Source organism: Haliaeetus albicilla, chromosome 12, assembly GCF_947461875.1.
Source record: "Haliaeetus albicilla chromosome 12, bHalAlb1.1, whole genome shotgun sequence".
In the NCBI taxonomy this organism is placed as follows: domain Eukaryota; kingdom Metazoa; phylum Chordata; class Aves; order Accipitriformes; family Accipitridae; genus Haliaeetus; species Haliaeetus albicilla.
This window is the reverse complement of record NC_091494.1, coordinates 18048662-18069918: the sequence shown is the minus strand read 5'-3', so window position 1 is coordinate 18069918 and position 21257 is coordinate 18048662. Positions and strand designations below refer to the sequence as shown.

The following is a 21257-nucleotide window of genomic DNA, read 5'->3' as shown; positions in this document are numbered from 1 at the left end:
TCCTCATCTACTTTGTAACTTTGTATCCAGGGGCATACCTAACCCAATTCTAAAATCTCCAGCTACAATCTTGGGGCCAACTATGTTGTTCTCCTATGTTACCTGCCTCCTGATCTATAAAGTGAAGCTTGAATTTATGCCTACAACCTTCATGAAAACTATCTTTACATTTAAAGAACTCTAAGAGGATGTCAAGGCTATTTTTCTGGGTAGGAAATAACATAGACCTAAGCTAAGCTCTTAAGTGAAGATTCTGGTAACTGCTGCAACAAACACCATAATTAACAGTTCTATTGATGTTCAGAGATTTTTATGCTCATATGGAATGAGATCTGTACAGCATCTGCTCTCCAAAATGTAAGTGAAAAAGAAAAGGGTAAATTAATTAGCTACTGGAGAAAACTGACAACTATCCCAGTACGCATCGCTACTAAAGTAGGGCTAAAGCAACTTACTTATTGAACAATGATTTATTACAAAATGTAATTAGCGTAAGGCTTTGCAGACTGCTTCACACATTTGTTTTGATGCAGGTTCCCTTTCCGTTCTTCCTTCTGCTCAGGCAACATCAGCTTTCAACCGAAACACTGTAGCACTGGGAGGGCTGACAGCCACCCCAGCCTAACCCAAAAGCTAAAACCGCCCACAAACTACCAACAAAACAAAAAAAAAGAGCAGACACTAGCTTATTTTCATCAGGTGAACAAATTGCAAAAAGAGCCAGACAGAACAGGCGGAGTACTGGCATGGCAGCAGGCTGGAGTGTGCGCATCACTGCAGCTGTCACGCATCTTCCTAAATCTGGGATTTTTTTCGCCACCCCGACCCCCCGCACGGGTTTGTAAAAACGCCGGGCCGCAGTAGGCTTCTCCTGACAGCTCCTTCCCCGCCCTCTCCGGGCAGGACCACCGGGCCGCCCACGAAGCGCGGCAAGGCACATGTCAAAAAAATAAAGCCAAAGAAGAAAGTATCTTTTCTACGCGGAGCTGCCGGGGGAGCAGCCCTAGCCCTTTAAGCTGCCCACCCTCGCCGGCAAGGCCGCGGCGGCAGCTGGCGGCTATTTATACGCGGGCGGCGGCGAGCGCCGGGCGCCTTGCGCGGGGCGGTCCCGGTAGCGGCGGCGGGGCCTGGGCCCGGGCCCGGACCCGGACCCGGACCCGGACCGGAGGCTGCCATGGACACGGTTTTCACCTCCACGCCGGCGGGCGGGAGCCGCTCCCTCAGCCGCTCCTCCGCCGACTCGCCGCTAAGCCCGATGCGGCTGAGCCGGCTGCAGGAGAAGGAGGAGCTGCGGGAGCTCAACGACCGCCTGGCCGCCTACATCGAGCGGGCGCGGGCGCTGGAGACCGACAAGTCGGCGCTGCAGCAGCGGCTGGCCGAGCAGGAGGCGGGTAGCCACCGGGAGCTGGACAGCCTGCGGCTCTGCTACGAGGCGGAGCTGGCCGACGCCCGCCGGGCGCTGGACAACATCGCCATGGAGCGGGCCAAGCTGCAGGTGGAGCTGGGCAATATCGGCGAGGAGCACCGGCAGCTGCACAGCAGGTCGGTGCGCCGGCCCTCCCGCCGCGCCGGCCCTCCCGCCCCGCCTGCCTGGCCCCGAGCGGGCCTCCCCGCTGGGACTCCCCCTGCGGCTGCCTCCGCCTCGGGGCTGTTGCAGGGTGAGGGGAAGGGGCTGCTGCTCGCCGGCAGCTGCGTGTTGGGGCGGGAGTGCTCGGTGCTGCAGGGTGGCTGGGTCACGGCAGCGGTGACGCCCCAAAGGCAGGGCCCTGTGGGGTTGGAGGGCCTTCGGTTAGGAGAAACCCTCATGTCCGTCCTGAAGATGCGCTGCAGGGACTCCGCTGGGAGTGCCTCCTGCTGTAGTGCTGCTGGGCCGCTCCAGCACCTCCCTGTGATGGGCATGGGGCTCCTCCAGAATTTGGGGTGTTGGGTAGCCTTATGGGGACAGTATTGCGAGAACGTGTAGCTGCCTGGGTTTGGCTCTACACCTGTGTATATAAACACTCAAGAAGCTGCCATGCTGGCAAAGCATCTAGAAAGTTACGGGGGTAGGGGGAGGAGTTTCTGTGTGGAGTCAGCTTGCATCTTTTGGGGGCTTTTTAGCTTGGACATTGCCTTGAGGGGAATACACAGAGAAGGTAGGCCTGTAAGCACTGTAGCTTGCCTGGTCCAGGCTGGTACTGCACAGAAATTGTCCTAGTGGCTTTTAGGTCTTGATTTACATGCTACTGGGATGAACTGCTTGCTGTTTCAGGTTTGACTTTCTTGCAAGCTGTGTATCCTGAGCATGGAATCATCTTGTTGTCTAGTCTTGCCAAGCCTGGAACAAAGGGGTTGCCCAATGTAAGTGCAATTAAATACTCCTGAAGGTGAGAAGAAGTGTTGAATGCCAACAATCTTCCTTCATGGATACATACAGAGTGCTAGCATTGCTCGTTGCTTTAATGTGCCACTGTACTGCTAAATCAATTACAGACTTAAAACAATTTGCGTGTCCACAGGGCCCCAATATCTTGTTATAAACTTGCATCATAGCAACTTTAGGCACCAGCTTTTTCTTTTAACACTTGTATGGAGCAAATACTGCCCCCTCACAGGCTCAGTAGGACTTAAGTAGCTGTTCTGCTTGGGAATAAAATATGTTTTTACTCTAAGCTTCTGTTTTCAGCTGCTTGGAAGTTCTTGGGCTTGTCTCATTCATGCTGGGTTTTGGCTCATAGATCTGTTTCGTAAATCTAACCAGCCACTTGAGTGGACAGTAAGGAGAGGGGTAATGCCAGTTCTAAAACTTTTCTGCTGCTCTTTGTGTTTGTATAACTCTTGTGGCTTTGTTTATAAAGCTTTAGGCTTGGCAGGTATGCAATCCTCTGGACTGATTTTTTTTTTTTTCTTTCAAGTAACTAGGTCTTAGAAGTGGTTAACTTTACAGCCCATGGGAAATAATACGTAGTACATGCTGCTTTCTGAAAGGACTAGACTGAAGTACTAATATTAATGAGTGTTTTGTATCTGGGCTGCCTAACTGCAAATGTCTCAGATGACTTGGAACAAACTACTTTGAGGGTATCGTGCCCTTTATATGTATACCCTTTAAATAACCTGGAACTCTTATAGGATGGAATGTTACCAGATAATTTCCCAACAGCATTAACCATTGGCTCTTACTAATCGCTGGTAAAGAGACTTAAAGCTTCAGCAACAGTGAGGTGTGCTTGCATTTCAGCTTTTTTCATACTATTCACAGTGGTAATTGGAAGTAGGCCAAAGATGTTTGCGGAGGAGAAGTTGTGGATAAGCATATCAGTTGGTTGAATTCAGAGCCTGAGGAAGGTCAAAGCAACTACAGTAGCACAGCAGAGAAAGACAAGACCAGTTTCTTTCTGCACCAGTGAGTATAGATGTGCATTTTGTTACTGAACCTGACATATGTGGTGTAGCAAGCTGAAGCTGTAAGAATGAATTCTGCAAGTGCTGTTAATGTCCTCTTGTCCTGACAAATGAGTCTGTTTCAAACATACCTGAACTCTTTTGGTAAAAATATTTAAATTCTCCAGGTCAAGCATATATGAAACCCTGAATTACAAGGAATGTGACTGGCAGTGCCTCAAAGTTATTGCTTGCAATTGATAGTCAATAAGCTGTGTTTAGTTCTGGAATAGTTGGTATATAGAATGTTGTAGAGTACTGTAACTGTCACTGCTTGCTGCATAATAATGTGGTGTTCTGAACATAAGACTTGGTTTAAACGGGTAGTAAATGATCTTGTCAAAGCCAGGCTTGTTTAATTGCTGTTCTTAAGGATGAAAAGACTCGCTTCAGGGTTCTCTGAAAATAATGTTTGTAAGGAAGGAATATAGGAAACCTGAACCTGGCTGTCAGAGGCCTGCATCAGGAAAGTGGACTCTTAAAACACCGATACTGATGGAATTTCAGTCTTGCACATGCTTTGATTGCAGCATGAAATTTACATTATTGTAGGATGAAACAGTCAATGTTATTGTTAAGTGGTGTTACTGATGTACTTGTTAACATCACAACTAATACTCATAATAAGTGGTAGTGGTAGCAGAGATACCAAAAGGAAGCTGGCTAATTAATACCTAGAAAAGAAAGAAACCTGTAAATGCTAAAAAAACCTACAACACATTATCCTGTTTTTCGTTGTTACCCCAGTAAAGCTACTTTTTTCCTAGAGTCTGAGTAAAGAAGAAATAACCTCTGCTAGCAAAACATTTGGGTTTGTGTCATGATCATGAAATATGAGGACACAATCAACAAATGTCTCTGAATAGCAGGGCTAGAAAAGACCTTGAGCAAGAACCTGATGTAGCCACATGCCCCAGGCCTGTGTTGGAATCAACCATACCTGCATGCCTTCCAGCAGATGTTTGCATAACCCTTTTTTAAAATTCCAGATGATGCAGATTCCAGAATATCCCCCCAGGCAATGTGCTTCAGTGTTGAACTACTGTTAGTTTCCTCTCCCCAACATCTAACCCAAATACTCCTCCCTGCAATTTAAGCCTGCAACTTCCTATCTTTTCCACAACAGACATGGAAAACAGATTCCCTTCCTCTACGCAGCAGTCTTTCATGTAGGTAAAGACTGTTATGTCTCCTGTCACTTTTCTCTTCTCTAGACTAAACAACCATTATTTTTTTCCAATCTTTCCTTGCACTCCAGGCTTTCTAGAGCTGATCACTCCTGCAGAATGACTTTGGGCTCTCTCCAACTGGTCTGTTCAGTTATCAACTGGAAAACTCATTGTATGAATTATCTCAACTTGGCCACTTGGCAGAACAGATTTTGCTAAAATAAACTGAACACTTTACTCTTTGCCATCTCAGATCTGAGTTTTGAGCAGGAAGTCAGACTCTGAATAGCTGTTGAGCAACTGCAAGGATTTTAGGAGTTAGAGCAGTCTGGGAAACGATCACCCCTTTCTCTGACAGGAATTCACTGTGAGGCCAGCACTTCTCCACTGTGGTGCCAAGTAAAACTGACAATTTAAGCAACTCTGTTGGCCACACAGGTGGTACCCGAGGGCCCTGTACCTGGGTATTTGTGCAAGGAAATGGCTGTCTTCTGAGGGCAAAGCTTCTCTCACCCTGTAACTCCACCACGGTGTGAAGGAGGGAAGACTCTGTGACCCTTCCTGAGGGGGAAGAGTCCCCTGCAAGGGTGCTGGGAGGGAAGGGTGGTTGCTGCAGGGGCTCGCTGCCCTGTGGCAGGAGCTGAGGGGCTGTAGGGGGCAAAGCCCCAGCTGGGGATGGGCTGATGACAATACCTGGGCCGGCGGCCTCCTGGGGATGAAACTCCTCCTGTGCTGTGGGCAGGAACATCGTGGGGGGGTGGGTTTGCAGAGGAAGAGGGATGACACCACCTGGTAGCCAGAACTGTGCTTTGCCTCTGCCTGCAGAGGGGGGGTGTTTTGCCCCCATGCGTGACCAGCACCACCTGCCACCCTGCCTCAGGCAGGCAGGCCTCCAGCTGCTGGCACCCAGCCTGCCTGCCTCCAGGTGCTGCAGGGCCGCCCCCTGGGGCGCCGGCGGCGGCCTCCATGGCTGCTCCCCGCTGGTGAGGGGGGTGCAGGGCTCAGAGCCCCGGGGGCCACAGCGGTGGCGTGGTGTGTTTTAATGGCCAGTAGGCACTTTGCCAGGGAGCCGGCGGTGGCCTCTGCTGCTGAAAGGAGGTGTCCGTGTGAGCAGCTTGTTCAGTGGCGGCGGGTCACTGTGGACTGGTGAGCTTTGGCTTTGAGTGTGACTAGTCCTTCCCTGTGGAGACGGTGGCCTGTGCCATCCCTTCCCTCTCTGGTTGGTAATGGCATGGAAAATAGCTGGCTTCTGTGCAGGATTTGCACAAAACAAGCTGGAAACTGGGTCAGAAGTCTTTCTGGTTAAACAAATGATGCTTGTCTGGGGGGCCCGTCTGGTTTGTTTTACAGCCTACCCGGTGCTCTTCCCACAAGTGTTAACTAACCTCTCTTCTGTTTCAGTTCTGCCACAGACCCCTGTGAAGATAAACACATTAAAAACAAACTTTCTCCCTCACCAGCTGCAACTTATGACTGTAAAACTTTCACTTGTAGGAATTCAAAAAAGGAAGCTGATTTAAACCTGGCACAGGCTCGTATCAGAGACCTTGATGCTCAGCTGAACGCAAAGGAAGCTGACTTAGCAAGAGCTTTGACTGAGAACCGAAGTCTGGGAGTTGGCCTTCATGAATTAAAGGATCAAGTAGTCACAGTAAGACTTGTTTCTGGAATTTAAACTTTGCTTTTGTTCCTGAAGCTTTTGCTTGTTTTTCCCCAACTAGTTACTGAGATTTAAAAGCAGGGAAAGACAATGGCAATGACAGGTGGACAAAAAGATTTCTGCAATCTTGTTGAAAGCAAATGCTACTGATAGTTGGTCTGTTAAAACCTGCAACTCTTGTAGGTACCTTTAATTCTCTTCTATGACCACAGTATGTAATGTTTCTTGTTCTACGGACAAAGCAAGTTGAAACGTGTTGTACTGCTATAGCCCCTATAGCATTCTCTAACATGTCAGCAAAGGGAGCATTTGATGACCCCTGCTTCACTATGCTTAAATCTAGGTAGAATAAGTAAAATTCTAACTACTTTTTTTGTAGGCTCTTGCGCTACTAAGATTCGAAGAGCGCAGCTTTTCTATCTTTGTGCTTTAGCGTGATCACTGAATAAGCTAACTTCAAATCTTTAGGATGAAAACTTAAAAAAAAAACAAACCCAAAACAACTTGTATTATTAAAGCAACACACGCCAACACTGGAGATGTACAATAGTTTTTCAACATAGGCTGTATTTGAAGGATTTCACTTGTTAAACATCAAACAAATAATACTGGAAGTTAGGGGGAAGTTTGGAATATTCAGTGTTATGAAGGGGAGGAATGTGTATGGATGGTACAACTGATTCATTGGAAATCTACTCTGAGTTGTCAAACTGAGCTGGTGGGATTAAGGGCTGCTCTATGTCTGCCTTGTGGGAAGTCTGGTCTACATAACAATTAAATAGGATTCTTTCTGTTGCTAATATGCTGGATCCCACTGAAATAAGTTGGTTACTCTCCTTAAGTTCTTCACTTAAGCAGTGTGTTTTGATTGCTGTAGGAATGAAGTTGCATGACCTGTAATAAGTTGACTGTCTTAGTTTGGAAAAATAACCTCTTAATTTTGATTACCCTGATGTCTGTCTTTTCTAGTTGAAGCTGTCACTGGAAGATACCAAAAAGCATCTCCACAGTGAAATGTTGAGGAGGGTGGACCTGGAAAATCATATGAAAACTTTGCAGGAACAAATGACATTCCAGAAGCGTCTTCACGAAGATGTAAGTTTTAGCTTATTAACAAGGATTTCTTTAGGTGTCTGTGATCCCTGGATGCACTTAAAAGCAATGTTAAGATGTGCTTTATCCTTAAAAAGGTAACTAGCTGAGTCAACCTATGACAGTCCACCAGCCAATAAAATCCACCGAACTAGGAAGTCTTCAAAAAAGTACACAACCTCATGTTAACTGGCATAGTACCAACAGGTATCTGGAATATGACATAATTTTCTCATGCTGCACTTCTGAAGGTAACTACAATCCCAATATACTACTTTGTGTAACTGAAAGTGCATATATTACAGTTAAAGTTAAACGATTCCAGATGTTTGCTAGAAGCCTAAAATAATCGAAGATGTTAAATCTCCTTTAACAAGCAACTTACGTTCCCTACTTCCTTAACACTTATCAAAGGTGTCTGGTAACCTTTGTGCAAGAAGGCAGTACATAGAACTAAAAAACATGTGAATGTAAACCAACTTCCTTCTGGCTGGAAGGATTCTCAAAGTGTGTGATTTAAGCAATAGAGAATTCAAATTTCTCTAACCAACTGCTATTACTTTTTGAATAAAACAAGAATAGGTGAAGTAACAGTAACAGTGCTTAAAGAAACTGAAGTGTATATGCATGTGTTCTAAGTAAAGAAAAGCAGGGAAATCGTTCTAGTTCAAAGAATTAGACAAACTACCGCATTTATTAGTTTAAGCAGTGTTGGCAGTGAGGTAGCAAAACAACCCAGTGCAACTAGCAAGGTGGAAGTACCTGACCTAATGGATGAATATCTAAGATCTGAATGAAGATGAATTACTGTGCACTCAATGATAAATCTGCTTCAATACTGAATTACTTGTTAAGCTGGTACAGTTAAGTCCAGTCTCAAATCAAACTGTATTGGCTTGCTTATTCTCTGAGAAATTTCTTCTCCTAGGAGCTCAAGGAGGCAAAAAGAGTCCACGAGAGCAGGATAGCAGAAATAGAATCTGGCCGTCGGAGAGAATTTGAGAGTAAGCTCTTAGATGCTCTGCAGGGGCTCAGAAAACAACAGGAAGAACAAATTAAAGGATACAAAGAGGAGCTGGAGCGAACATTCAGTGCAAAAGTGAGTCTGTAAAAATGCCAATAAAACAAAGCTTAAGCTGCACCTTGATATGGTTAAAGTGACACTAGCATAAATAGCTGGCTGATAGAGCCCTTGCATTCAGTGTAGAGCTTCTTGGCGTAAGTTGTTACAGAATTTCAAAGCAGTGTCAAATTTGACAATAGAACTTCTACAAACACTTGGTCCCAAACAAAACTGGTTCAAGCACAAATACTGTCCCTTTGGGGAGTGTGTAGGAATGGCTAATGTAATAGTTGATCATAATTCAGACTTCTGACAAATCTGAGAGCTTGTCTGACACGTTCAGGACCAAGGTGTGCTATTTTTATTAAGCAATTTCAGTATTGAATAAAACTGGACCTGCTGATTATAGTTTTAATAAAATGCATGAAATAAGGTATTCTTACAGTTCTACAAGAGCACTTTTAAAGGTATGAGTGTAAATGTCCCTTCCCAGTTGCTAGTACTGGATAAGGGGGAGAGGGTGGCTATGGAAGGAGCTTGACTGTGTCCTCCAGAACTGGTCTGTCACCTCTTTCCCAGCATCAGCCACATATGCAGGAAAAAGTAATACTTAGGCTTATACTCTTGATAGGTAACATCCCAGGGGTTTCTGGGTTGGTTGCAGTGTACAGTATTAGTATCTTAAGCCTTCTTTAATACTCAGAAGTACCAGATCATGTGATTCTGCACTGTCAACAAGCACATGTGTTCATTTCTTCCTGGTGGTTCTGGTTTTCTCTATACTCCAAATTATATGCCAACTCAGTGAATTCCTTTGGATGCTTCTGTCCAGGTTTTTGCTGGAAATTGTGTGAGTGCCTCTTGTAGGAGCATAGCTCTACTCTATCCTTTCTTGGAACAGCTCAAGATTGAATTGCTCTAGAAATAGCTTTGTGCTGCTTATAGTGATGCAGGAACTGTTTAGTAATAAACTTTGGGGGAAGAGCAATAGTTTGATAAACACATAATATCCTGTAGGCCCATGCTTTGACAAACAGCTTCTAAACATTCTCCATTGTTCTTCTGGAGAATGAATTTACTTAATATCTATACAAAGTCTTCATGCATCTGTACCTGAAATATCCTAATCCAGCAGTTTTCACTACCTGATTATTGCTGACTTTTTTCTGACATGAATGTCAAACTTGTGTAAACCTTCCTGAAAAGCAATGAAAAACTTTCTGACCTGGACTTTATTGGTATCTGCACACTTAAGTGAAACATAACTATTTCCAGATGTAACAGCTGGAAATCACTTGGGTTTCCATCCTTATTTAAAATACATGGTCACAAGCAACTCACTACTAACAGTGACTTATCCATAGATGGAGAATGCCCAGCTATCTGCAGCAAGAAATAGTGACTTTGCCAATGCTGCTCGGGAGGAACTGATGGAAACAAAGCTGAGAGTTGATACTTTGACGTCTCAAGTTAATCAATATCAAAGCCAGGTACTATCTTTATTTGTATATCCTTAGAATTATTTTAATTTAGATACCCAATTCAAAATATTGGCCTCTCCTCTCTAATCTTCAGTTATGGTTTAATTGATTTTTCCATCATCTTAATTTTAGAATGTTGCTTTGGAGAACAGAATAAAAGAGCTACAGGAGATGCTGGATTATGATCGTGATCTCTATCGAAGGCATATGGCTGAAAAAGAGAAAGAAATAGAACAAGCCCAGCAGCAGACACAAGCACAGTTGGAAGAATATGAGCATCTCTTAGATGTGAAACTGGCTCTAGATCTGGAAATAAGTAGCTACAGAAAGATGCTGGAGGGAGAGGAACAGAGGTAGGCTATGACAAAATCTTCATATGAGAACTTGCTTCATCAAAGATCCCTACACTAACTAACCATATATTCTTCAGAATGTGGAGGAGGCAAGAAATAAATGCTATGTCATTAGTGCCATAATAGTTCCTGAAGCAAAATCTTCTGTAGATAGTATTTATATCCTACATCCACCATATGATGTAGTAAGATCAAGTAACTTGATAAACACAACTGATAGAAGTTCAAAGGTCCGTTAGATATCCCTCAACTTTTTCAAAGCTTTATGCTACATCCTAGAGACATATCAGAGTCCTCAAATTTCATGAATGAAACTGGGAAATTGTATCAACTCCCAACTATCCAGATACTGCCTGGTGAGAACAACATGAACTCTCAATACATGCTAAGAAGGGTCAAAGACTTAAACTACTTCCACTAAAGATTGCCTCTGTAGAGACTTTAAAGGAATACTTATTGCAGTTGGGAATCTTCTTTTCCTGACATAAGCTTCCTCTGAACTCTAGGGCTGGGGCTGTCTTCCAAACATAACAAGCTACTTAGCTATTCTTGCCAGTAAAAATAAAATCTTATATTCAAGACTTCATGGAAAGCTTGAATATAAGAAGCTCTTAGGCTTGGCTATAGTGGGAGGATAGGAGTGAGAAGAAATAAGCACATCAGATAGTCAAGTGAATGTTATATGACTCCCTTCTAGGCTAAAGCTGTCACCCAGTCCATCTTCACACAGCACTGCAACTCAAGCAACAAGTCAAGGGCGACGGTTCCTACATGGGAAGAAAAGGAAAATGAAAGAAGCTAAAGAGAGAGGCCATAGTGCTGGATTTAAGACTGTTCATCATGCTTCATCTTCTGGAAATGTATCTATTGAAGAAATTGATGCAGCTGGGAAATTTGTCAGGCTTAAAAACAACTCTGATGAGGTACATTCAAGTCTGCATGGCCTCCCTTGCAAAGTATGACTGCTTGTGAACCAACTTGTAGCTTAGTCAGAGATGACAACAGGGAAGAATGAAGAGATGAGGGAAGAGTACTGCCAAAAAAATGCAAAGTGGGGACTTCTCAGCTAACCTGGCTGCTGTGAAGAGAAGACTAGAGACTTTTTTTGGGGGGGGGGGTGGTTACTGCAGGTGTTTTTTTTCATGGGGCTGTCTGGGAGGTGCTTTTGAGGGGAGGTGCACTGGGTTCTATGATGCAGAAATCTAACACCTTCAGTTGTTTCTCATCAGGTTCAGGCTAGCACCATCAGAAGTACTACTTATCCTCGATTAACTAAATAAGGTACTTAGTAAATTGGTTAATGACAGCTTCTTATTACTTAAATTCTTAAAACAGCTGACAGTATCTAATCTATACAGAGGGTTTATCTGACCAGCTACATAATTCTTTGACTAGTTTAGTCTGCAAATCCAGAATTATTTGAATTAATTCTCAGAGCTTCAAAACTTGTGGCTGGTAGCTTAGCCACTTCAGCCTGAGATGCCTTAAACCTTCACAGGCTTCTATGTATGTGTTGTATATATGGCCCAAGTTGGTAGATGGGCATGACAAACTTCATTTATCAGAATCTCTCTGGTAAAGAGCATCATGATCCCCCTTGAACAGAAGGCAAGAATAGGTGTGCCTAAACTTGTGGGACTAAGATTAATTCTAAGGAAGAACAGGGAGAAATCATAGGGAGGCTTTAATGGAAACTTGAAGGCTTCCTCAAAATTGATCAGATTCTTGTATGCTACAGGAGTGGGACTAAAACTGACCCTTGAGTCTGAAAGAACCTTGCACTTGTATGATGTGGTATTGGTCTATAATGCTAAGAGAAATTTCTTGTCCCACAGGATCAGCCACTACATGGATGGGTGTTAAGACGACATCTCGGAAGTGTGTCAGATGTAACATATAAATTTCCTTCACTGTTCACTCTTCAGGCAGGCCAAGTAGTTACAGTATGTAGTGGTTTTGTAAAACTTACTCGGAGGTCTGTTCTTATGTTAGATGGCAATAGAGATTCATGTAATAAGGAAAACTAAATTGACACTGCAAGTCCCTAAAACACTGAAATCCTTATTTTATGTGGAGAGGGAGATGGGAAAAATCCTTGCAGTGACTTGATCTTAAATGCCAATTAAATTTTCTTTAAAGCTAGATCTTGGACTGAACTTGGATCATCCCAGATTGGGACATGCTGTTATTGTGAACAGAATCAATATATTCTAATTTATTCTTAGGGTTCCCCATACTCCTGTGATTTGATAAAAGTTGTGCAAAGACTTATACTGTTGCTAAAAGCTTTACTCCACTACAGTTCAGCAATGCTGAGCTCACCATTTATGGTACTAAGCTAGATTTTAACTCTAAAATCATACTCCAAGTACATTTAGATAGTGATCAAAGCCTAACTCTACAGTCTGTACTTCCAGACTGCATGAGCTTGCTCAAGAGATCTGTGAGTGACCCCAAGCTAGGGGCTATCTTGTATACACAAACTGCTGATAGGAATATGTCTGTAACTCTGGCTTGGCTCTGTAAATCAAATGGTATGCATGTCCAAGCAAGGCTACCTCTACATCAGGCAGAAGCTGTTAACAGCCTTTTCTATACTGCTTTACAGTCTTCTGTTTAAAAAAAACCAAAACAAACAAACAAAAAAAAACCCAAAACCAAAAAAACCCCAAACCTCCCCCCCCAAAAAACCATTACCACTGTTGTTGGTAGTCCTGGAAGAACTAATCTGCCAGGGATCACAGTAGTCCAGTTTGTGTTACTGGACATCTTTTGTATTGGAGTACTTAATAGTTACATATGTTAGACTAAATCCTAATCTAACTATAAATAAGATTCTTCAGAAGCTCACTCTGAATCTGTTGCAGATCTGGGGCGCAGCTGCTGGCGTAAGCCCAGGTCCTAGTGATCTGGTCTGGAAGTCTCAGATGTCTTGGGGAACTGGGGATAGTATTGGTGTTACACTCATCACAGATGACGGTGAGGTAAGTGAGATAGTAAATAGTTTTTACTCTCCTAATACTAAACTTGTTTGATGTGCTTAATTCTTGAGGGTTCTTGGTGGCAAGTCAATTGTATTTTAGGAACTTGCAGAGAGGAAGATAATGCATGTACCCAGAGCAGAAGAAAGCAGTGAGCAAGATGATGATTATGAAGAAATAACTGGAAGTGAAATAGAGTTTCCATCTCGGGTAAGCTGCCTGAAGTTTAAATACATGCTATCAACAGTCTCGTTCAATTTCTTTTCATTACTGTATGAAAATACTTTCCCAAGTACTATCTGTATCCTACAACTCCTAACATTTTTCTTGATGTCAGACCAAAAGAAGAAGAAAAAAGAAATGTTGTTTGGTTTCATGATAGTGGTTCCTGTGAGCATCCTTAAGCAGGTGAGATGGTGAGAATCATGCTTGTCATCTCATAGTAAAACTTGCTTCATTAATACTGCTGCAGCCTATTGTCCCACGTAGGATATAGCTTGCATGGCTTTGCATCAGAAGTGGACTGATGTTTTGCTTATTCTCTGCTTGAACATGATCAAATAGTAGCATTAATTGTTTGGTCTCTTATTACTGACACACAGAAAAATACTGGCTTTAATGTCTGTTCCATCTAAACATGTGACTACGAATAAACTTAAAAGCTGTTAACCCAAGAACAGAATGCAAACACTTACTAGAAATATCTTATTTCTGTGGGATGAAGTGACTTACCTGACACTCCAAACAGTGTCCCTGACTTAAATTCACACTGAAGAAATATAATATTTCCATTCAAAAAGTTTTAAGAGGCTGAAATCAAAGTTCTTGGTGTATTGATTGTGTAAGTTCCTCTTAAATTGAGGCATGAGTTTGAAGCACTTCTGTTACAGCTTATTCCAGGAACTACTTTTTCTTATTTTGCTGTGCAAAAATAGTATCTTAGCTGTGCTTCAGTTACAAATACTACCTTCAGTACTTTCCAAGTGAAACTTCAGCACAGATGCAGGTCATGCTAATGGAATTAATGTAGTTAAATAGAATGTTTTGTGTTCAATATACTTATAACCCTTTGCATTACTCACAACTTGCACATTGTAATGCCCTGTGAAAGACACTCTAGCCCCTCCAAATGGCTTTTGACTGACAATATTACAAGTCTGAACTGCTGCACATTGGATGCTTCTAGTGTACTTTGATATACTAGTAGTCAGGTATCTTTAATTGCTGAAGTAGTCTAAACCAGAACTAATACAAGGGCTTTAAAATGGTCATAACTGAACAATTACAGACTGTACTTGACTCTGGAGTTGGTTTGTTTCTTGACTTGAAATAGCACCAAGTCCCCTTTGTTAGTACAAACTCCAAGGCCCTAAGTGCAAGGGGATGCCTAGCTAAAAATTCATTCTCTCCCTCCTGCTGAAACAGCATGTTGAGCTACCACAGCTCTTCCTAAAACTGATCCTACACAGGTTACAAGGAGGACTTGCTTCTTACTGCACCAGGTCTTAAAGCCACCACCATTTCCTAGATATTTTCATAATATACCTGTCTGAAAACTTAAAAGTACGTTGGTACTGTCTTAAGAAAATGTACCTAGGAACAGGCAGTTACTGCCTGCTGCTTGGTTCTTCTCCTTGTTCCTGCTTTCAAACAAGAATATCTGGGTAAATATCTATTACTATAATACCATCTGGCTTAAAGGATGTTTATCAAAGTCTCCTGACTTACATGCATGTTCTTGTAATATTTTCAGTCTCTCACTGAAGAAGGCTGAGTGAGACCCTGTTAAATAGGCTATTGAGAATGGTTCTATAATGCTATTCTGGCCTTTGGACTCTTAATGCACAGCATACACCAAAATGGTTGAAGTAACACCAGTGGAGCTTTAGGCTGATGAAGACACTTACTGATACAAGCTTCTCTTCATGTTCAGAGTAGGGCCTCTCCTCAAGGTGTGGGTTTTCTTTAAGGCTCTTTATTTGAATTGACTAAAATATGGCTTGTTTAGCAATCAGTGATGGAAAGTGGAATTAACTTTTTTCCTTACACCTCTAATCTGTTTTATCAGCAACTTTACAATACAGTTGTGTGCCATTTATGGTAAGAATCAATTCTAATACTCCCACTCAAACATTAATGTCATTCCTGTCTGCTGAATTTCTATCAAACTCTTGTCAGTAGTATCTATATGCTTCTGCTGCATTGGTAGTACTGAAATAATGGCAGCTTAGTGAAACACAGTTAACTTCTTGCATGCAGTAAAATGATGTAAAGAAAGCATGCTGTGCTTTAAGGGAAGGCAGGGTTTCCGTGGATTTTGCTTCTGCTTTTACCATCCTAACCAGGGTAGCATGAATCTGCATGCCAGTGAAGTTTTGATATTTCAGAACAGAGGTACTGATAGCCTGATAGCTTTTCATTAAGAAAGGCATAGGCTCATGTGTTGCATGGACTCAAATTCTTAAAAGCCTGTGTTCTTTTTTCCCCCCACCCTCAAACCATCTAGTATAGTTAAGGTACTGCCTCCCCTGAAAACCTGCTTTGCTTTATTAATATGTAACTAAATCTACAAAAACACTAAAACCCCCATATGCCTACCTGAGGTTTGAATAGGTAACCAGCAATAAATGCTAAGTTTGTACACATGCTGATTAGCCTAATGTCTTCATGTTTTATTTCTGCAGCAAAATGAGGATCCTAGCTGTTATATCATGTAATGTGGACAAAGAGACGATAATCTGAAAAAACTTCTCAATACCAGGTGACATAGACTATATGTGTTTTGGTATCTTCTGCAATATCTGAAACTTGGAATTCATATCTCCTATTTGACCTCTTTGTAAGAAACACTGCCCATAACATGATGAAATTTCCTACCTTCTGATACTGGACCCTGTCCTTGGATTCACTGATAGAAAGAGCAGTAGAATATAAGCTCCATGTGAAGTTATTTTTACTTTAACACAAGGATCTGGTTTCCATGACCTGCTGAAACAGAGGAGAGTACACAGTTTACAGAGCTTCTAAACATATGCCCTAGAAGGATGCTAAATACTTGACAATGAGCATGAGGCTGCCTCAGCTTTCTCAATATTCCAATATGGTTTCTCCAAAGGTAATTTCTGTTTCAAGCCTGAGTGGGGAAACTACATGGGCCAGATCACACCCTAGCTTGCACCTTGAGCAAGTCTGAACTTGGCGGAAGTAAAACACTATCTTGAAGAGTGCTGAGTGTCTGAAATGTTTCCTGCTCAGATCCTGATGCTGTAATATCTGAAACTGGTCTAGATCACTTGCTAGAGAGAGACATTTTAAAATTAAAAGCAAGTTGTAAAAATGTTCTTGTCTCTTATTAAATGTACTGTTCCTGTATTCTAGCACCTGGAAATCCACCAGTTTCAGTACTGTATATTCCTAGATACACTATATCACAGCATAGCTGTGTCAGCCTTAACTTGGACAGATGTATCTCGTAAATGTGAAAAAGCATCTCATTCCAACAGAGAAGGTACTGTAACTAGCAGTATTAGTACTGTGGTCCCAACAAGCCAGCTTTCTAGGGCTAGAAAAACATGCTGAAACAAAAATCAGAACTAGAAAGCACCAACTGTAGTAAAAGGTGCATCAAAAACATCTGCTCTTGGAATCCTTGTGTCCTAAATCTCTGTGCAGTCTGCAGTACTGCTTTGTGTATGTCTAATGGAACAGTTGGGGGAATACTGTATTGGCCAGTATGTAATTTACTGTAACTTGAATAGCTCTGTAGTCCATGTAAAGCGTGACCTATAACCCTCAAACTAGGCAGTTGGCCTTTGGGGCCACTGCATTCAGTTATTTTTAACCTCTTTTTACTAAAGTGCTTACCTGCTGTCTCTATGGTAAAGGGCCTTGATGAGCCACATAAAGTACACTCTTCTTTAAGAGTATGAGGGAAGGGGAGCAGCTGAGAATGCAGATTTCTCCAAATGCTGCCTCTTACCTTGCCAAAGTATTCAGTTCTGAATTTAAGACCTGTTCTGTCTTAGGATGCAGTTGTTAAGGTGAGGCTTTCCTTATACTAGCTTAAACTCTCAAGTTATTTAAAAAGTCTAGTTTTGACATGTGAAGAGTAGATGCTGGTTTAATACTTGCGTTTTAACAGATCTGAATTCCTGTTGTACCTTATGGCCCACATAGAAATAGCTGCTGCTACAACCTTGCTATCTTGATTTCTTAAACTTTTTTAACTATTAAAGATATTTTTTCATGTATATAAAAGCAGTCTTGTACTTTAATATTTGCAGATTAAATAATAAAGAAGTTCTTTGTTCATTGATCTTAGAGTAGCTCAAAAGACTTTGAAGTAATAAAATAAGTGAGTTTAGGGAAGATTCCCTGCAGATTGAAGAAACCTTCAGAAATAGTATGCTGCCCTGTGTATTTGAAGAACTGAGTGATAAATATAAAGCTAAACTGCTATGAACTTAAGAGGAATTATCACTATTTCAAATGAAACCTTTTTGTAGCACAAGGGAAGGATGGTATTAAGCAACAACCATGAAAGATTTGAATTAGTGTACAAGTCTTGATAGGAAATAGCAGTGGTACAGGATGTTGTTTGGTAACGCCATCAGTGGTCCAGGAAACAAGATCTACTTTTATTTACTCAACTACAGAACCTACATGACAGTGTATTAAACTTGTTCTTAGCATACAATCTTAAAAAGGCACATATTAATTGACTCTCTGATGTGCAACAGATCCTATTGTGCAAATTGTCTTTCTGGTAGCAAACCTTAAAGATGGTTGGGTTGGTTTCCTATGACCTCTCTCTATACTTTGCCCTAATCAGTAACAGTATAGCTCTCTTGACTGGCTTTCAGCTTACAACTTTTGCAATAGCTACTTCTGTTAGATGAGACGTCTACTGCACCTGACTAGGAGCTCTATACTAAATGGCAACTGCCTACTGCAAAGTATATTGAGAATTCAAACCTTTATGTATATATCTGTGTGTGTATGCACACATGTGCATATGCAATTCTTTAGGGAATTCTGGTGAGCTGAAAGATTTCAGTGCCTCTTTTTTTCCCTGCTATGGAAAGGTATGACTGGTGAGACCTCTGATAAAGTTGGGGGAAAAGCAAAAGCAGCTGTGAATCCCAAATACTTAAACCTTTGAAAGTTGTCCCATACCTTTTTATATTCAGAACATCATAGCTACTTTCATGGAAAAACTAGATCAGGACAAGTTGCTTTCCCTGCTGCTGTTCTAATAACTACTAGCTACTTGCCCATGAATTTCAAAAGGGGCTGATGAATTTTCTTCTTTAGATGAGTAAGTCTGAATTCTGAGATTATGTGTCCTAAGTAGAAGGCAGTAGCCAAAGCTGCAAAGAATAACCCTGTACTTACAACCATTGTGCAAGCTGAGGCCAGAGATGAGAGAAACCAGAAAGCCATGGTTTTGAGAGCCAGTTAGAGGCTATTTATCCTTCTTAGATGGAAAAGTTACTGCACCTGTGATACACATGAAATTCTTTCCTCTTGTGCTGGTTTTGCCTGCTGATGGGAAGTGAATGAAATCCTTATTTTGGTTTGCTTGCGCACACAGCTTTTGCTTTACCTATTAAACTGTCTTTATCTCAGCCCATGAGTTTTCTCACTTTTACCCTTCCATTTCTCTCCCCCATCCCACTGGAGGGGAGTGAGTGAGCAGCTGTGTGGTGCTTAGCTGCTCACTGGGGTTAAACCACAACACTGCTCTAGGGAATGCTCTTTCAACTGGACTACAGAACCAAGTAGAGCTTGAACATCTGAACCTGGATTCAAGCCAGTCTGCCCATAAAGAGTTCAGCTCCCCTCTCATCACTCTGTCTTGTACAGAGAGCAACTGGCAAAAGATTACATGTTCCCCTGAGGCTGCTGAGTTTTTTGTTCGTTACTACATCTGCCTTTACTAAGCAAAGCAGAAGGCTAACAGAAAAGCAAATTAATTCTATCTTCATTTTAGTAGTGCTTAAGATGCCTGAGTCTGTCTGTCCTTCATTTTGAAGCTTCTTTTTGCATATTTTTAGTTAAGTTTAGTTTTAGTTAAGTTCCCTTTCCACTTAGTCTTCTCTTTTTCCTCCATATCCACCCCTTTCATATAAATATAAAAAGTAGAAGTGTATTGACTTTTCATTTGTTTGCAGTAGTCAGCAGTGATACTCACCTATTTATCTCAATGGAGTTCTATACAAACCCTGTGGAGCTAGGATCAGTTTGTACTTAGTTCAAAGGAATTTTTCTCTTATCCTCCTGCTAGAAGAAAATTTTAACAGACATTATAAAGGCTACACAGTCAGTAGGGAGAGAACAAGATTATTAAAATTCCAGTGGCTGAGGTGTCATAAAACTACTACTTAGGCTTTATTCATGCATTTTTAATTTAGCAAGTGACCCCCAGCTCAAAAACAAATGCCAGTACTATAGGAATAGAAGCAGCAACCACTGTTCTTATCCCACAGAAATATTTATTCAGTTTGGTCAGTAAATTATAGGAATTTCAATGCTGAGAACTTGTACTTAGTACAACAACATCATAATATTGACAACAACCACTTTGCCTTTTGTCAACATACAATGTGAAACATGGATTAACTTGCTCACAATAAATTACAGTGTGGTGGATGAAGAGAGCTCAGTGACATCAGTAACTTAGGAACTGGTTACAGTTAGCTTCACTTACAGTATTTTTAAAAATGGTTTTCAATAGTAAAATCATTGCAGCCAAAGATTAAAAAAAAAAATCCACATACAATAGTAGCAAGGAAATGCATTTTTGGAGCAACAGTGAGCTACCAGTAAACACTTCATACAGTGATCTTCAAGGCACAAAGCAAAAAAACTGGGTATGGGTTTTTTTGCAGGTTGATGAGTCAGGGAAGGTGAAACTTTTTTGAATATAAAATAAATACATTTTAAAAAGACGCATACAAAAGTCAGTAAGTCAGTCAAATAGCAAGGCTTTCACAGAATGCCACACTGACAGAACATTTGTGAATCCATTTCAGTCATGAAATCATGTTCACAGCTTGAATGACACAATCACTGAGGCAAGGGAACCATCACTTCAACGTAATTAATGGGGAAGAAGCCAGACTCTCCATTTAACATCCCCTCATACCAATTCTCATCAATCTGATTGGTCAAAGTTATGATGTCCCCTTCCTTAAACCCAAGCTCGCCTTCATTTTCTGGCTCAAAGTCATAGAGAGCTTGGCAGCAAGGCTGATCCATGTGCATTGAAGAACCTGCCCCCAGTGACAGAAAAAACACACCACATTAATAGAGCTTCACAGCATCCTATCAGCCACCAAGCATAAAACAATGGGTCAAAAAACAGAGCCCTGCTGCCATGAATTCTTCCCAACAGTTTTTCCATTGCTTTCACCCACTAACATCTGGTGCTTCTACATATAAAAAAAATACTACTAGTGATAATTAGTTTAAAGCATAATTCTGTTTCTCCCTTAAGTTCAGATACTACTTACTCTATTTTCATTCCTAGTTGCCTTCCCTTTTGAAAGGATGTTTACCTCAAACTGATAGTTTCAGTAATCACAGTTGTCAAAAGCAGTGTGGTCTCTTTGGAGTGGTGGCTAGAGGAATTGGAAGGGTAGGAGTTGAGGGAGTAGAAGAGTAGACAGGAGAAGTGACAAGTAATCATTAAAACAAATGGCACTGCAGCACACTGCTACTGCACGAATACCTACCAGAGGGCAGGGGCTCACAGCCAGTCCTACACGCACACTTACAGCCTGCAGGCAGCCTCCTGGATGTTTATGCTACGTGTGTGTTTGCAGGAGGAAAGGGAACCATCAGCCACTCCAGCCACTCCTGTGTTAAGGCTTCCACCCTCACCTCACTTGAGCAGTGACAGTCATTTCTGGGTTACTGCTCCCCAAGTTCATGTGTTCAAATCCTTTGTTGTACACATCCATCTGAACTAAAGCAGAGGTTATGCTAGGAACAATGGTGCCTGTCAAACTATTTTACAGATGAAAACAGTTTT

The 21257-nt window shown here is 41.8% G+C and overlaps 2 protein-coding genes across 10 annotated transcripts in view; one reads left to right on the top strand and one right to left on the bottom strand.

Moving 5' to 3' along the window:
- The first annotated feature begins 946 nt into the window (after nucleotides 1–946).
- Nucleotides 947–18849, top strand: LOC104319949 (lamin-B3). 6 transcript variants are annotated; one of them, XR_011327099.1, is made up of 13 exons: nucleotides 948–1542; nucleotides 6087–6243; nucleotides 7222–7347; nucleotides 8273–8443; nucleotides 9772–9897; nucleotides 10021–10241; nucleotides 10939–11164; nucleotides 12077–12184; nucleotides 13109–13225; nucleotides 13325–13432; nucleotides 13560–13630; nucleotides 15291–15322; nucleotides 15907–18849. XR_011327099.1 is itself a non-coding variant. In XM_069798375.1 (12 exons), exons 1-12 carry the CDS (start codon nucleotides 1175–1177, stop codon nucleotides 15962–15964), a joined length of 1818 nt encoding a protein of 605 aa, XP_069654476.1. In that variant the 5' UTR covers nucleotides 947–1174; the 3' UTR covers nucleotides 15965–18849. The 6 variants fall into 6 exon arrangements, 5 of the variants coding, with proteins under 5 accessions (XP_069654476.1, XP_069654473.1, XP_069654474.1 ...); XM_069798375.1 differs by lacking the exon at nucleotides 13560–13630 and having other exon boundaries at nucleotides 947–1542; XM_069798372.1 differs by having other exon boundaries at nucleotides 15291–18849.
- Nucleotides 18850–19696: 847 nt separating this feature from the next.
- Nucleotides 19697–21257, bottom strand: part of SH3GL3 (SH3 domain containing GRB2 like 3, endophilin A3) — a 58207-nt gene continuing 56646 nt past the window's right edge. For all 4 annotated transcript variants that reach the window (XM_069798376.1, XM_069798377.1, XM_069798378.1 and 1 more), the window contains one exon: nucleotides 19697–20496. In XM_069798376.1, coding sequence (XP_069654477.1) covers nucleotides 20291–20496 — 206 coding nt within the window. In that variant the 3' untranslated portion in view covers nucleotides 19697–20290. The remainder of the gene's footprint in view (nucleotides 20497–21257) is intronic.